Below are 17,896 nucleotides of genomic sequence, written 5' to 3'. Positions count from 1 at the left end.
GTATGTTATTATGAGGTTGAAGACTTGTGAGGTTTAGTAAAGGGACCAATTTTTGGAACAGAAGGAACGTGTAAATTCTTTTTCTTATTAAAGTTTTAATCTGACCTAACGAGTTGAAATCATTTTTAATAAGTTTGAAACCTGAAACGTTAACTATTCTTCTAAACATAAGGTTTGCAGATCCTAATTTTCATACGGCAGCCTTCACATAAATGCTAATTGGGGTAAGTTCAATCTTATCGTTTACTAGTACTAATCAAATTAAACTTTGTTCGTCGTATAAATACTTTTAACACTTTCATCATACAATAGAAATTTCTTCTGACGTGGATACATTTTTGAAATTAAAAAAATACGATACTAGACTGTGTTCTTTCACAAAGAAGAAAGTAGATAAAGAGCATTTTCAAAAGAATATCGCTAGAACTTCAAATAACATGTATGTAGCAATTTTTTTAATTAAAGAAAACACAATACTTAGGAAAACCCTATAGTAAAGCATAAAACCGTTCTTGGAACGTAAATATAATATTGATTCAACATATAAAGAAGGATATATTTACAACTATAAAGTAAAAGATCGTAAATTATTTTTTCAAAAAATTAAATTTATAGCTTAAGTGAAGTCTATAAGTCAGAATTTATGTTTTCGACACAAGCAGATTGAATTAAAGGAAATTTTTGTTCCATACTTCCAAAGTTCACAATACAGAATTGAGATTCAAGACTTTGAACTTCAGTACCTCGGAAATGGAAAACACATGTGATTTATATATGTCGTTCTACCTTACAATCTCAAATACAAAACTGGACCTTACATGGCCTTGTAGTTACAATTTATCGATAGCGATACTATTCAACTTTATTTAGTATATGATAATGTATTTAAAGAAGAAACTAAATCAATCAAACAAAATCCGTTTAGGATGTTACGATTTTGCAAGGACAAACACTGTTATTTCATTGAATGATACAATAACGATTGATCCACTTTTAACTATTCAACTTAAAAGGTAATTAGTCAAGCAAGTTCATTCATATTTAATTTCTATCGTCTCTATGTTAACTTTATAGGAATAATACAGAATGTTTAATATTTCAGAAATAATATTTGAATAGTGAATATAAAGTATTTATACAGTTTCATTCTTATAATTAACAGAAACACTTTCCATAATAAACATTCAACTATTTGAAAGTTCATGTATCGAAAACAAAAACGACAAAAGGTTATCAAATTCTAAAATCCAAAATTTACTGTACCAGAGTTATTTTTAAATTAGTCATAGTTAAGTTAATATATGTTTTCTCAACATAGTTTGTAATACAGTGTTTGCTGAAATTGCTTCACTGTTTAAATCGAAGTTTAGTGTAGTTTATTTCATGTTAGTAACCTCAAATGTAGTAGGTAATGAATGGGGTTACATGTGCTAACTAAATTTATATTTTCCCCAAAGTTAATACGCTTTATTGTAGTTTTGCAATCATTTGGTGTGGGCAATTAACTAAGTCGTAATTAGATCATTAAAACTGGATTATCGCGATTTCTCAAAATCGAAGTACTCGTATGAAAACCAAGCTTACCTAATGACATTTTTATACTACCGATTGAACTCTGTCATAACGTGCTTCCAATTATAATGTGCTTTTCATTTGCTAAAATAAGAAAAGTTTAAATAATTTCTGATACGATAAATCTATTACAACATTTCCTTTGGGAATCTTATACGGAATTTTTAATCAATTCTTACTGCAAGGTATGAGGTTGTATGATTGATTGGTACAGAATATGGAAAATGATAATGTCAAAGACCAAGCAAAAACGTATGACATTCTCATTAATTCCACTAAAACCTTAAAATTTACTTCTCCAACTCGAAGACAAAGAGTAGTTACAAAGCTATCAAGAGGATTCATTTTAATGATCAACGTTTGACGAATGTTCTATATTCAAAACATCTAACACTTGACAGATTCCTTTTATAGTATCTGACGTAGTACAGGGCCTCATTAAAACTGCTTAAATGAAATGTTCGACTTACCTCCCTGTCACACAGTTTTAAAATTATAAAAAGAATTACAAATTATTCATAAATAAGTCTCACAATAACTCGAGCTGTTACTAAATCCATCAATCAGCCTATCAGTAGATACCAAAAACAACTGAAATGGGGTGTTCAGACCCTACAAACATTCAAGTCTACGAAGTCTCCATAGGGAATCACGCGAATAACCTTTGACGACAGAGTCTGCAACGAAATTCATGGCCGTGAGAATCCATGGAGAGACCAAGGGTTGAAAAAAGTAAGAAACGGCTCAAGGGCACCGGTGATGTCTGCGTTCGCTGGTAACAGCAACGGTGGTGGCGGAACAGCCTCTTGGAATACGTTACAGTGATTGACAGATTCTGCTGACTGATATCTCAGTGCGTCGACTCTCTGGGATTTCTCCAAAGGGAAACCCTGGGATGGTGGAAGTGAGAGCAGGAGGGCGTTAAAAAAGGGCACAGGAAGGAAGGAAAGAGAGGCAGGCAAGCGATTGACGCATGAAAGATTCATGGCCTGCACCGATGGCCACATCAGAAATGCCATGGGGCGAGCTTCGACTCGCTGCTCCTTTTCTCCAGGTCCCGAAAGGTATCTCGAATTACGATTGTTGCCGGCTGGCTTGCTACTTCGGCCGTCTACACGCTGTTGCTGTCTCGGTTAAAGCGTCCGGGCCAGTTAAGCCCGTTTCGGTAATCGTGCCGCGTCCTTCCTGCCTGATTAGCTGTCTGGGAACGAAAATCGCTGCGAAGGAGCTTGAAAATGAAGGGAAAAATAATAAAGGGGGACAGAAGAACTGGTCAGATCATCGGTGACGAGGAAGCTAACGAATGAGAAGAGAAGAATCGGGGGAGAAGAAGGGAGAAGGAGAAAATTTGGCGAGAGGAATCAAGACGTTCCTTCGTCCACCTCATGGCCTCTTATCGTAGAAAACGATACACGTATATCGGTCTCTAGAGAGACAACCGTGTCAGTGTATTCGTTTGGCTGTGTGTGGAGCCAGGACGTATATCCTCGTGCTTCTCCTAGAGTTACGTGCGGGGGTTTGAAAATGGTCGACGCTCTTATGAATTGGTATTAGAGGATAATTACGACGGTGATCCCAAGACGACGATATATTACGTCGTAACGCGAAGCTTGGGTAGAAGGAAGGGAAGCAATAACCCGCTGCAGCCAATCGTAATTCCTTCGAATTGGTTTAGGATCAATTTTAACCGGTATCGATGAGCCACGAATTCTTTTAAATCCATGATTCCTCGTGAGTTAAAATATTTCCGATCTGTAGTTTCATTATCTCACAATTATTATAAACATTTTAATTGCGATTTACTTATTTATTTAAAATCATATACAATTTTCAAGTCCTTGCCAACTACTACATTATATGTACATTATAAAGTAAGTTACGGTATTACAGTTAGAAGGATTGCACAAAATTGATATGTAATAGAAATAGTAAAGGCGATTTAGTACTTTTCTTCCATTAAAACTAACTAAAATGTATTTGTAGTAACTTTTATATTGCGAACATCACAATTTTTTGATTCTTCGTTTGTGATTACTTTAACATTTAAACAAGACGCTAAAAAAATTGTGAGATAATTTTACAAAATCGATATTAGGCACCAAAACTATGAAGACAGTTCGTGTACACTTGTGTCACACAACAGTTACATTTTTATATAATTTAGGTTATTTCAAATTTTTGAAAATAGTGACTATAGAAACGAGTAAAAAATGACATGACTATCACTATAATATCTAATAGCCAACAGCTGTTAATATGTATCTGAACCGAATATTTTACAGAATGTAAAATATAGCTTATAGGTAAGTAAAAAACGCAAGTGTGAATTCTTTTCGTAGTTTTAACGTTTATCATCGATTCCACATTTCTTGTAATATTAGGTATTATTCCTCACATCCTTAATTTTTATAGTACGGTAATTGATTGGTATCAACTATTTCTATCATTAATTTGTAATCAATACTTTGCCTGTAAACAAATTATCTGATAAAAGAAGTAACTTAGATTTTCGTCTTAAAGGCGCTCACTGTCTGATAATTTAATCCAGCAATTAGAACCTATATTTTCTTTCTAATTAATTTCTAGATTACAGCTTCTTCAATCCCCCTTCCAACGATTTGTTGACAACAAAGTATCCCCGAGGTTCTCCAAAATACTAAATTTATCCCCGGATAATACCTTCTCCGTTGTTAGATCGGCAAGGTACTGATCCGAAGAATCCCAACGCGGACCGCGTTCCTTCCCCGAAGAATTTGCCAGCGCCGTTGAAAGGCGCGTTCGGCGAGCAGCTCGAGGAGAGAAAGAGAGCAGTGTAATGGGTCGACGGTGATTTGTGGGGGGTGCAAAGTTGATTCAGGGATGAGAACGGCACAGCTTTCGGCCCACGAAAATGAGCTCTAAATCAGGGACGCCTGGGAGAACGGGTGGTAACAAAAAGACCTACGGGAACGTGCCGCTAGGCTGATAGCACGGCGAAGAGGAAAAAGTATCGGTGCAAGTAGAAAAGTAGGATGAGGTCAAAGGGGATAGGAAAAGAAGAGAAGAAGGAGAGGAAGAAAAAGAAGAAGAAGAAGCCAAAAGATAGAATGGGTGGCTCTCACGTCCAACGAAATCCAGAGGAAGCCGCGTGCCTAGTTTTGAAAGAGCAATCGGGGAGTTTAGAGCTAGAAAGGAGCAAAGAAGAAACGGTGAAGGAGCAAAGCGGCGGGGTAGAGAAAGGAACGAGAAAAGAGAAAAAAGGGAGCATTGTGGTGGCTCGTAATCCGCATCGAAGCGAAAAATACGGTTTTTATCTTTCGAGGGGGCTGGATAATTGCGTAATTAATTACAGCTTTTATCCCGCGGACCACGCCGGTTCGTGGAAGCTAAGCTAACGTACCTACTTTGCCGACCGAGCACCTGGGCGATCGTGATTTACGTTCGCCCCGGTAATTAACATAGATAGAAACCGGCTGCCTGCTCTCAGCGAACTTTGCCTCGCCGTGACTCCCACCCGCCCCCGTCCGACTCATCCCCCAGTTTCTGCCGCGACCTTCTTATCGCGGACCGCGACATCTAACTCGCACCCTCGACTTCTTCGAACGAACCAAAAGTAATTCTAGGTACTCTGGCTGGCTTCTTACTCCTGGATCGCGACGTATAAATCTGCGCTGGCTGCCCAAATAGATACAGAAATACTGTCTTTCTCGAGGGAATGAGAGGGAAGGAATGTCGTGCGTTATTTGAAAGTGGTGATCCCTGGAATTCTTGAGAGATACAACGCGAAACAAGATATACAATTCTCGTGAATCGCCGAGCGATTTCATTAATAAACAAAAAAATTGTGTTATATGGTGAGATGAATTTATGGATAGTAAGGAATTTTGCTAGAGTAGAAATAAAGCAAGATTAAGTGGAAAATATTCATTTAGCCATCTAGTTTAATGTAACTTCTTCATAGATTCGAGATATCTGAAACATTTCGTTGTGTTATTGAATGACGTTCTACTAATATTCTGTTAATTACCAGACATATCTTTGATAAGGGCTCTGTTAAGACAGAAATTCATACAGCATCAGAATTGTTAACGTAATAATTTATGGATTCTAGTCATTCTCTCTTTACTAATCAGTTAGTCTATTTAAGACTTAAAATAGCATTCTTAAGAGCAGCATTATCAGTTTATTATTTCCGTATTTCCCTTCATCCTTACAGAGTATGTACTCATAATTAATCTTGTACTCCAACTGTATTTCAGAGTTCTCTAATAAGTTTTGTCAAATCGATGAACTGCAGCCAGTGTTGCTTAGAAGAACGCCGAATATATTATACGAATATATTATATTTCGCCGAAATATATTATACTGTTAAAATATAATCAGTTTGCGATATTCTTAATCCCGACCTTCAGCTCAATGTGTCTTTCTTGTAGTAAAGTTATCATCTGATTAACAATTCTCAACTTCTGATTAGGTACAATTTTTAGTTCTTCATTACTTTGTTCGTTGGTATTTAATCTATGTTTAGGTAAAAACACATTATTACAAATATATGAACATTTGTGAAATGTTTACAAGTCATAAATTATTTAATAACTTATATATACGTGTAAGTATTTTCATTAGTAATATAACTGATAGAATTACAGTTTGACTACCAGTACCACAAAATTAGAACGTAATACCAAGAAGTTGAGTGAAAACAACTTAATTTTCTTACAGAATCTTTCTTTCAGTAAAAAAATAAAATTCTGGATTTCCTATCGACAAGATAATCTAATTTCCACTCTTATTCAGAGCTTCACTTGTCTTCAGTTTTACGCCAAGTAATATTCAACTTACATAGCATCAATTTGAACGCCCCCATCGCTGGGAAAATATTCTTGCCACAAGTATGAGGATAGAGGAAACTTTAAGGATAGTCTAACTTAACCGAGCAAAAAATCCTCGAAGAAAACTTTTTTCATAGCCAAGAGAGAAGTCCAGTGAAAAACAAATCGCAGACTATTTCGTTACAAACTTACTGCTCCGCTAAATTAGGTTCGACCGTTTAACGAGTTTTACTAACCCGAAAAGGAAAATAATTTTCAACGAACTGTAAGAGACGAAGATGAAGTAGCTTTAATTTCATTTTTCGACGTGGGCCGCTGAATAAAAACTGGAAAGACGATCTATGCAATTTATGTCGCACGTACTCCCCGGGTAATGGAATTACGAAGCAATATGCGTGAACCTTCGCGCTCGAGCTAACGTTACAACGATAATGGCGCCGTAACCGTAGCATCGCAATAAAACAAAATCCACTTAAGCTGGCTGGAACGTTTCGAAGCGAAGAAGCGAACCGTATTCGCAACGAGCCGAATATTCGACGCGTCTCACGACTTCAGCCAGAAAAACAGGATTAAGAAGAGGAAATCGATCCTGTTTTCGTCCCTTCTCTCTGACCCAATTCCGAGTTCACGAGAATAACAAACACCGTGGCGTACAACCCCTACTGCAAAAGACCTGGCCGATATTTATCGTGTTGTTTACCGAAAACCTTTGCAATCTTTCGAGCCATGTAACTCTCAGCGAAAGCGATTAAACTGAATGGCGAGACAAATTCCACTTCGTGTTACAAGAGCATCGAAGGAAATATATTTCACCTACCATCGCTGGTGAATATGTACCTATAGAAATATTTTTTAGGGAACTATGAAATAACTACCAAAGAAGAAATTTTAATCAGTTTACACTCATATGTATAGCGAAAATGTTCCTCAATTAGTATCTTCTTTTTATTTCTTCAAACAAATGTTATATTTAAGCTATGACTCCATTGAATCAGCAACGAGGAACTTTTTGCTGCTATTCTACGTATCCTGAAGGTGCAGCTCCACTGATGCAACAACGAGCAAAATTTTGTCATTTCTTGTTGCTGCATGTTTCAAAAAACTGTAACTTAGGAAAACTTTTTGTCCACACTGAAGCAACACAATTCAAGGAACATTTGGATTTTGTAGGCTACATTTGTTGCCTCCAACAAATATGTATGTATAAACTGTGTTTGTTCCAGCGGCTACAAAATTAGGCGACAAAACGTACAGACTGAAGAAAAATTTGTCTGTAATGCGAATAGAAATGAGTAACAAGCGGCAACATTGTCATCAGTAACAGACACATGAAGAGATCATGACAACAAGCGGCAAGTTTTTCAAGAAACACTGAATAACAACAAAATGTTGCTGGTTGTTGTCTCAGTGGAGCTGCAGCTTGAAAGAGTTGTCGACTGTTGTTGAATATTTCACCAGGTTTTAACAAATTCCGTCTAAAGACCGAAACGAAATTCAAATGTTCTTCAGACTATGTTGCATGGGCAAAACGATTCTATAAGTTGGTGTTTATTCGAAACTTGTTGCAATATGCAAAGATGTTACTTGTTGTTGCTTTGATGGAGATATAACTTACATAATATTTCTTGCTAATTACAGTGCTGAAGAATTAATTCACAACATGAAAAGAGAAACAGTGTTGCATGAATATAATATAACCTAATGATCCGTGTACATTCTACCGCCACCATGAAAGTAACTCGTGCCTTTCATATATTCCTCCTGCTCCCTATTTCATCCCACGTCACAGGTACTTTTTCACGAATGTTCAGACAAGAAAGTGCTCGATTCCCGAACATTCGGTAAAACTTTTATTGCCCCTCACCGATCGCTGTTCATCATCCGAGCCTTGCCGACCAGGTACCATTTACATACATACATATGTGTCCTCAAAGATATGTAACTTAGAGGTCGACATGCGCTGGTAAAGGAGAGCTTCCAAACTTTCGCAGGAGAAAAATGGTGGAATAGGGGTGGTTCTCATGCTACGTGTCCGAGGAAACATCCAGAAGGAAGTTGGAGTTTTTAATGTCAGCGTTAAAGCACTTCATCTTCCCTTGTCGCGGCCTCGGCCTGGGTTTCGGCTGGGAAGAACTTAGTTGTTCGGGCGTCGATAAGAAGTCGGCACATCTTCGAAGGCGGGAGGACTTTTGATTCGCCGGTTCCACTTTCGAACGAAAGGAACGATCGATGAAGACGAGCGGGATAAAGCGTGTATGGAAATCGGTTGACGAACAGCGAAACCCAGGGAAGCTTTTTGGAGCGAGGAAGATAGAGACGTCGCGAGCGTTAATCGATGGTATCAATTCTATTTTAACTGTCCTGGGGATGAGATGAAAGGGAACGGTCTAAATAGGGAATTTGGGAACTGGTCTTGAAACTAGAACTAATAAAGAGAGGAAAATATTAGTGCGAAGAGCTTAGGAATTTTGTGGATAATTGGATCAAACTGGACCAATTTAAGAAATTCTACCAAGTTAGGTCTCACCGGTTAATTTAAAAGTTATTATTGCTACTTTAAACTGAATCAAGTTGGAAACTTAAATAGTTTCCTTTGGTGTGTAAGCGGCGGATTCAATTTAAAACAGAAAGGTAAATACTCATTAAAAATAGGAGATCAATATGGAATGTTTTATATTGTACTTTTTGGAGGATTTCTCTAATTCTGATTTTTCTTTACAAGGAACAAATGCCGTTTCTGAAAATATTTTAATACGATAAATATGGATAGTATAATATTGTCTCTGTTTTACGAAAGAAAACTTCTAACAAGAAAACGTTACACTGTGGCATAATTATTATAAATATTTTTCATTGAAACTGTAAGACCAATTTCAGGAATTAAGAAACCAACTAAGAATATTATACAGATATATATAGATGATTTCAAAGCACAATGAAATGCAAAAAATCTGTTTCCCACTTAAAAGTGATTATAATTGTTTAAAGTTAAGTTAAAAAGTTTGTAAAAGTTTTTAAGAGGTTCTTGGAATTCTTTTTTATCATTCATTAATGATTTATTGTGTAGGTATTTTCTTATCTACTTAAGTTACTAATTATCAAAAATGCACCATGAATGGACGAAGGAGGATAGAAGACGAATGGAGGATGAAGTGAAATGTGTCTGACTTGCTTTATTCTACTGACCTATTCTACTGACGTGGCGTCGTTGTGTCTCATCTGGCTAATGCAACTAGCAGTAGTAGAGATATGTATGTAGTTCGCGCAAACTTTAGTTGTTCTGGAACAATTAATAACTCTGAAACAGAGTCTCGAACGCAATTTTGTTATTGTTGTATTCTCTCTTATTTGGACATGTAAGATCCTTCCCCTAACCCTTCCTGATTTTATACCTGACGACGAATACGCTGTACAGAGAAACAAGTTTTATTAAAAAAAATATTCTCAGGAAATTTAGAATTGAATTATAATAATTTTAACTTATGATTGAATTAAATTTTGAATGGCAACAGCTATCAAATTCTGACTCGAAAGTTCATATCATTTGATAACTTCTTCTAGTACGTGTTACATTGAGTAAATCTGTGAATTCCGAGTCCAGAAACTTGAACATGCTTCCGTTGAAGAAACATATCGCAAAGCATTAAAACTGCTGAAATTAACGATGAATTGCAAGAAATACTTGACGATATAAAAACCGAATAATCTGTATAAAAGTAACATGTGCCTTATTTGTAAAGCGCCGCTTGTATTACCGCGTAAAAAGGCTGAAAGCCCAAGGAAACCTTTTCAATTTGTCTCACTGCAAAATCTGTTACTAAATATTTGTATAATCTTATTGGAAAACTTAAAAAATCTAACAAAAATTAGCGATAAAAATCGCCCCATCAAATCCTCCTTTATGGTACCATATTGAGAGATTGCTAAAGGGACGAGAGTCCGAGGGTCAAGCGGTGGTGAGAGGTCAAAAAATCACGCCGAACTCGAGTCCCCAAGACCCCAAGTCCAATTGCATTGGATTTGCAACCAAGGAGTTCTCTACATAGCTCGATGTGACCCGAGAGAGAACTTGAAAGGACTTGGAGGGACCTTCTATGTGGGCGCTGGGTAGGGCAGAGGTGCGGTGAGAGGAGATCTGACGAGGAAAAGAGATTTTGTGTTAAAAAACGCGGACGAGGCAAAGGTTAAGAAGAGCCAGCACGCGTCCGAAATCTTAAGCAGCCTCGATCGCCGACCGAAGCTACTTTCTTCTGCTTTCCTTCGCGTTCTTTTCACCTTCCCGCTAACCCCGATCCTCCATTCTCTTACTTTAGCTTCCGTTTGTTCCTTCGATTCATGGATTCATCTCTGTGATCCTCGATTTTAAGTTCATTCTTGCGGATTTCGCTGGCCTTTATGTTGCCCTGACTTTTTACGAGTTCCTCCCGGTTAGATAGTGTATGCTGTTTCGTATTCGAGAAGGCTGCGATATGGCCGGAATCATTCGCTTTCACAGCAGAGAACGTATATATCATTGGATTAAACGCGTTTTCGCTTATCGACAAATACCCCTTGCGATAAACGAATAGCGATGTTTTATATTGTAAATATCGTAACCACTGGATTATCCGATTGTACCGCTATTGTTTGTACTTCGGTTGAGTTGGTGGTGTATTTGCGTGTTTGTATATAGAGTGTTTCAGAATTATGAGTACAGATTCACTGAATTGGTGTAACTTATAAAAAACAATGATAATACCATAACAATATTATTGATCTGTGCTGATACAAATTTTTGTATGGGAAGATAGATTTTCATTGTTTAACCTTGTGTGTTAAAAAGGCAATAAAAACTAATATCCATTTTAAATGTTTCTGTTAAGAGGAAAAATAATGTATATGTATATAAGATTAAACTACGTATTAAAACGTGTTTAAATTTCCAAAGTAAAGTATACACAAAGTATTTCATAAGTATTGTATATTATATATTTAATATGCTGCATTAATTGCAAATACAAAAGCGATATAGAGAAAAAAGAACAAAGTTATTAATTTTATGAATTTCACTGTACAACTGAATCTGTATTCATACTTTTGAAAGGATTTATATGTACATAGACTGTACACAGACTGCAGATAGACTATAATTATTTATTTATGATTATAATAAATTAGAAAATAATGTCTTTTTATGTAAATACAATAATTATTATAATATATAGAAAATTTGAATCGCGTTACTTGGATGATGTATCAACCCCCAATTTTCTTGAACTTCGATGAGTTCAAAAGCCAAATAGATTAGTTAAATGTGCTTACCTGCAACAAATGAAGAAAAATTTATGTAAGTACAATGTATAAGTTATACGATATGTATAGATAAGTTTTGAATATGAAGAAACAATACATTTCATGCAATTTCGTTCATCGAAAATTAGAATATAGAGCTAATTTTTTTTCAAAGTTAACTTACACTGTGAAATCACTGTTATACATATCGTGAAAGTTATTTCAACTTTTTACATGTGTAACTGATTGTGAACTTATAGTAAAACATTTACAATCTCATAAGATTAAGAAAAGATTACATAATTTTTGAAAGAAAATATTGGTGAGTGTAATTACTTTAATATACTGAAACTCATCCCTATTCTCTATAGTAATTTCCTTATCTAACAAGAACCAAGATTAAATAACAAATCAATGCACCGTATTTCATAATTGCCAATTACGACTCATCTTTCAAGAATTCTTTACAACACGCCCAATTACAATTGGCAATAGATACGTACGATGACAGTGACGACAAGCAAAAACGGGCATCAGACGAAACTAACGGATCGTAGAAAGAGATCTCACAGACGCAATAAAAAGTTTTATCGAGACGACTTTCAGTATCGTCAAACTACTCCCTTATCTCGGTCTGCAAACTTTAAACCTTATTAAAGTCGATTTGCCAAACGAGTATTCCATTTTATTCAATCACCCGATGCCCCATTGAATTTAAGATAAGCCGAGCGATCGATCAGTCCGGGGTACCAGGCTCCGACCTCTTCTATACACACTCGTCGAATAAGAAACGAGGTAAGAAGTCCAACTGCGCGTCACGTCGACGGCTGCAAACGTCCCGGCGATCCCGTGTAACGGGAAAGTTATCGGGGAATAATAAATTCCGCGGCGAGAGGGATCGAAACAGAAGTCCGGGCGATCCGTACGTCTCCGAACTTGGACTTTCGGAGCGATTTGCCAGGGAGAACGGTGCCGGGAATCAGAATAAAGCGCGAGGGATGCGATAAAGAAGCGACTCTAGAGCTGGCAGAAAATTATGCCGCTCAGATATACCGATCTATTCTGTGAAGACTTTGGAGAGAACGTAACACTATACATGCCCTGGGTGCAGTCCACCTCCCAAAACAGTCGAATCGAGGAACAAGTAGGACAAACGGAGACTGCACCAACGAGAAAGCTCTTTCTCTCACTTTTTTCGTACATTGTATTTTGAACGGGACATGAAAAATGCATTCGTCAGCTCCCAGGGTACTTTGTCATTCAAGACCATGACTATCCCCTGGCTAACTTGCCATCGCCACTTTTGAGATCAACAGTGAACTAGTCTAACTTTGCCTGGCCACCAGACGAGTCCTGCATCCTACTCGGGAAAGTTGCTGACTATCATCCTGTGCTTAGAAAAGCTCGTCGAGGCCTCATTATCGAATGTACCTTGTTTGACTGAGGTATGGACCGCGTGACAAAGCTGGTGTCTCGAAATTCCTTCGGAAAGCATGTTCGTACTTAAATGAACTCGTCCTCGAATGTTGCGTTTGATGTTGTTTGGTAATTTAATGTTTTTCACTGTTAAGATACATGGTGTTTATTCGATATAAACTTGGAACTCGGTACAGAATACTGGGTACCACACTTAAGAGGATATTTTTTACAGTGGTGACTCATTGGTACTTTGTTAAAATGTATGAATGAAAATGAGACAACAAAACATGGAGGGGAATAGTAACGAGTTAATAAGAAGATATTGGAGATTAGGTATGTCGTTTTTCGTGGCTTCATCTTCATCTGCTGTTATTTGACTCCGAAGCAAAAAAGTAGTGTTCTAAAGTGTTGTATTATATCAACACATATTGTTACGAATTTGGTGAGTCGCCGGCGACTCCTCAATGCAAGTTCGCAAGCGTCTATTCGCGAGCGCGGATTAAACAACTTCATTTATGATTAAATGACACTTTACAAGATTCACAATGACACGTCTTTGCTCGCTGACAGATGTTAAAAGACTTCTCTTGGATCGATGCAGAAAACGTCTTCCTCGGCCGTTTTCTCATTCTTCGTTGCGAACACAGTAAAACAATGACCATGCACCTGGTGTTCGTAACAGTATATACAAATTTTGTACAAATCAATCAATGTAGATAATAATTATGCTACACTTTGCATAATTATAATAATTTCAGTATGTCTTAACTATTCCCATTACACCGTTGCTTTCATATCTGTTCATGTCCCAGAGCGGACACAAGTAATGAGAAAATTTTCATAATAGATATGACTACGTTTGCATTCATTTTTAGATAAGCTACTGCTATCTCTAGGTCTAATGAAATGCATGTAAATTATGTTAAAGGATTTCCAGCAGACGCTATCTTGTGCGAACAGCAAATGTTTCACTCCTTGAAAACCGTCTGTATGTTACGAGATTAGTTTCGAAGCATCAATTTACTTCCATTTCAGGAAAATTAGAAAATACTCGGCGGGCTATTCAAAGATTCTCTCGATGAAATAAAATATTCGTAGCACTTACGTCTCAATGGTGTAGAAAGTATCTGACAAATTAAAGAATACCGAACAGGCTTGAATATGTTACGAGCTTCGTGTATACAGGAGTCTTCATTCAATGCTCCCTGAATTCAGACTGAAGATACACTTGGCATTGGGTAGCTGCTATTAGTGAATTAAAAGAATATTGTACGCACAGATGTTGCAAAAAATATTGTAGAAGTTTCATGCAAAGTAATACCATAGAATCTATGAAATCTGCTGAGGAAGAATATTATCGGATTCAGTGCGACGAGCGAATATTAAAATTGTTATTATTATTGCAATTTTTATTGGATCCAAGTCCCTCGGAAAGTCTTTGAAATGATACAATCTTTGTTAGCGAAAATGAAGATTAATTCTTCAAATGAAAACTTGAGCATCCACGTATAATGTGGAATCTTCTTCCATTATTGTGGTTAAGAGTGTGTTTACTATAAGTGAATGTTTTTTTTATTAAATTTTTATTCTGTTTTATGTAGTTTTATTATTATTTCTTCTACTCTTTATTTAGATATCCAATTCTTTCAACACTTCTAATGTTTCTTTGTATTTTGTTTCTCAGTTATTTTTAGTTCCTTTCCATTTCAGTTTCCTAATCTCTATTTTTCTATTTCTCTTTTTATCTTTATCTTAGCGAATCTTACATTTCCTGTAACTTTTCCATTACGAAAGCTCGATTATTAATTTTTTGTAAAAGTTCATATAAATAATACTGAAAATAGGAAAGTTAAAAAATGTATTTTTTACTTGTCAAAAAAATGCTCCTAATTTCGTTTCTCTTAACTTTAGTGATAAAATGATTTGTATACGGTACATTTGACTTCTGTATCTTCAAACAATATTTCAGTTTTTTAAATATGTGAAAATAATGTTTCATTGAGTAAAAATAGAACAAAAATACACTATGGATTATAGAAATAAAGGAAAAACTTAAGACAATATAGGTATTTAAAGAATTTGAACTTTTTCCTTAGACAAACTTCACTTTGAAGTAAAGAAGAGAAATCCCGACTTTAACACATTCTTGACCAGCAATTTTACGCAGAAGCGTTTCAAAAATTGAAATAGTTAATGCAAATGCAAACACGAGTTAACTCGTAATCGGTCAACAACGTTCGGGCATAAAAATACGAATTAACTCGTGATCGGTCAACAATGTATTAAGATTAGAAAAAAAATTAATACGTACAAAATTCATAAACTGTGTTCAAGGAAACAAAAAGCTACCTACAACTTCAACCCCATTGAATTGTTTTAATAAGAACTAGCTGTGCAGGCACAATGCAGGAAAACTACAGGCAACCTTTGTTGGCTATTCGAAATATCAGCCACATAATTTTCATTTTCTTGTTCTAATCTATCCTATACATATAGGTGTATCCTCTCGACTCTTTCGTTTCTATTCTCCTGAAACGAATACCGAAGTATTCGCGAAGGTTCACCGCGCAAGAGAGAAAAAGGTAGGCCAGCTGTATTTCCATGGGGCTCGTTCAAATTTTTCAAGCTGGGAAGCTAATTCCCGCGCGTCACAGATCCAGCCGCATGCATCACGGCTGGCGGAGCCCAGTCCTGTTACATATATTCCGCCCCGACAATGGAACCGGAGCCAGTTATCACGGTTCTTTGTATTCAAATTGGCGCGGAAACACGGCGAGCAGATTACGCGGAATAGGCATTTATCGCGGGATTATGAGAGCCGTATTGCAATAACAATACCAACCTTATTCACCACGGCAGTAATTACCTTTTTGTCCATCGCGTTAATCGACGTTGACTAATTACGTAAAAGCGGATCATTGACGTGAGTACAGTTGCGTTCCGATGACTCCATTTCGAGCAGATGACACAATATTTTATACATTATTTGGATTGGAAGTTCACAAAGAATATGACAGAGAATACGTCCGCACAAATATGGAGTTCCATGATGTGTATTCGGGTTTGGCATGGAAATGTATTACTAGAAATGTTCATTACGTCAGTCACAAAATGTAGGTGCATACAACATACTTGTATAAGGCGTGTGAACAATTTTTATGATAACGTGATTAATAAAGTTGTGAAACTTAAATCTTGTAATATAGAAAATAAGTATCTGCAAGCGTTTGTATTTTCTCTTCTCATTTTGTATCTACAAATACTTCTAGTATACTCTTGTAGATTTGTTTATCGTTCAGATATCTTGTTAAACCTGTTAAAAATAATTTTGCTTGTAACTCTTACATAGGTTAATTTACAATTAGGTAACAACAACTATTTGGCAACTCTGTAGCAAATTGACTGTTTTATGAAGAATAAGAGAGTGGCTCGAGTTATTTAACATCAATATTATTATCTGTTGCATAATTCGTTCACAGACCAAATAACTGCTCTTTATGAATTTTTTAAAATTTTACAGTCAGAACACTTGATTGATATTTAACTTTTCATATATAAAATGTAAAAGAAATATAAATATTTTTATTCTGTGGAGTTGATAAATGATAAATGAGCGGTTCGCATGTTACATATTTATTTGTAATTCCGTCAATTACTTTTGACACATTCTTTATTTGACAAATGAACGACGAAAATGAACAAATGAAAGGGTGTATCCAGTATAAGTAAATATTCCACATACAATATTATATAATATCTACATATATGCATATGTATGTACATTGCCGCAGCTTTCTCCCAAAATTTAATTGTATGAATTTATACCTTATGTGAGTTTCGTCAGAAATTACAAAGCACATGTTAGAGAATATATCCAAACCCTTCTCGCGATCAATTTCCAGCCATCCAAACTTTCAACCTTCCAACCAGAAGTTGTATCCCGACAGAGAAGGTAGGAGTGCTCTTCCGTAAGCTTCGAAGAGAGCGAGCACATAGTAGTACGACCTAATAACTAAATCACGAGCATATAATAATGGTGGTGTAGTGTAGAGGCAACTCGAGACAATAGTCGCTTCCATTAAATTAAGCTCGTTTCTTAGCATTTCACGCAAGTAACTAAGTGATATTTTTATCATGTATCATGTTAAAGTGGAGTCACTTTGTGATTGGACTCTCAGAATCCAAATACGAAGTAAAAAATAGAAAAGTACTCACTTTATGACTCAATTTTACAATTAGTCTTTGGTATCAAAACCTCTTTACTGATTCTTTCTAAATTTTCAAAACCTTAACACCCTGCTCGTAAAATATTTGTGAATTATTTTCCACTTCTTTTTATTTTTGAGATATCAATTTATTAATGTGTATGAACCTTGTGGTATCTTTGAGTTTTACGTTTAAGAGGTTTCAATTAACAGTAAATGAACCTAATCAATTGTCAATGATATCGAAACTTGCGAAATTATACATGCAAATAGAAGCCTTGAATATACCTACATTTACTTGATTAGATCTCGCTAGTACATTCTGTGGTCTTTGTTTTCATACTACAGACTGTTAGCAATCTGACTCATTTTAAGAGCAATGCTGATCATACGATACGAGATACTTTAGAACAGAAAGTACCACCAAAGTAAGTGCCAACAAAGAATTTTATACCATTTTTATATTATTGAAACTTACGCAAAGTGAAGATATGGTGAACACATCTGCGGCGTACAGGGGGTTATTTGCAGCATTAACATGTCCACTGTCTAGACTCAACGAGATACCCATCACACATTGTAAGAAATTTATTAAAAGATTATAATAAAATCTACACA

General features: G+C 36.1%; 1 protein-coding gene across 7 annotated transcripts in view; it reads right to left on the bottom strand.

The window, feature by feature from the left end:
* The window catches only part of LOC143186146 (protein muscleblind), a 507,931-nt gene that overhangs the window by 135,762 nt on the left and 354,273 nt on the right, over window positions 1-17,896 (bottom strand). Inside the window, exon 4 of one of the 7 annotated variants that reach the window (XM_076389613.1) lies at window positions 11,599-11,684. The exons of the other annotated variants lie outside the window; for them this stretch is intronic. Within the exon in view, the coding sequence (XP_076245728.1) occupies window positions 11,667-11,684 (18 nt within the window). The 3' untranslated portion in view covers window positions 11,599-11,666. Of the gene's footprint in view, window positions 1-11,598; window positions 11,685-17,896 lie in introns of those variants that run through there. 7 annotated transcript variants of the gene reach the window in all.

Source organism: Calliopsis andreniformis, chromosome 12 (genome assembly GCF_051401765.1).
Source record: "Calliopsis andreniformis isolate RMS-2024a chromosome 12, iyCalAndr_principal, whole genome shotgun sequence".
NCBI lineage: Eukaryota > Metazoa > Arthropoda > Insecta > Hymenoptera > Andrenidae > Calliopsis > Calliopsis andreniformis.
The sequence above is the reverse complement of the archived record's forward strand: the minus strand, read 5'-3'. Positions and strand labels throughout refer to the sequence as shown.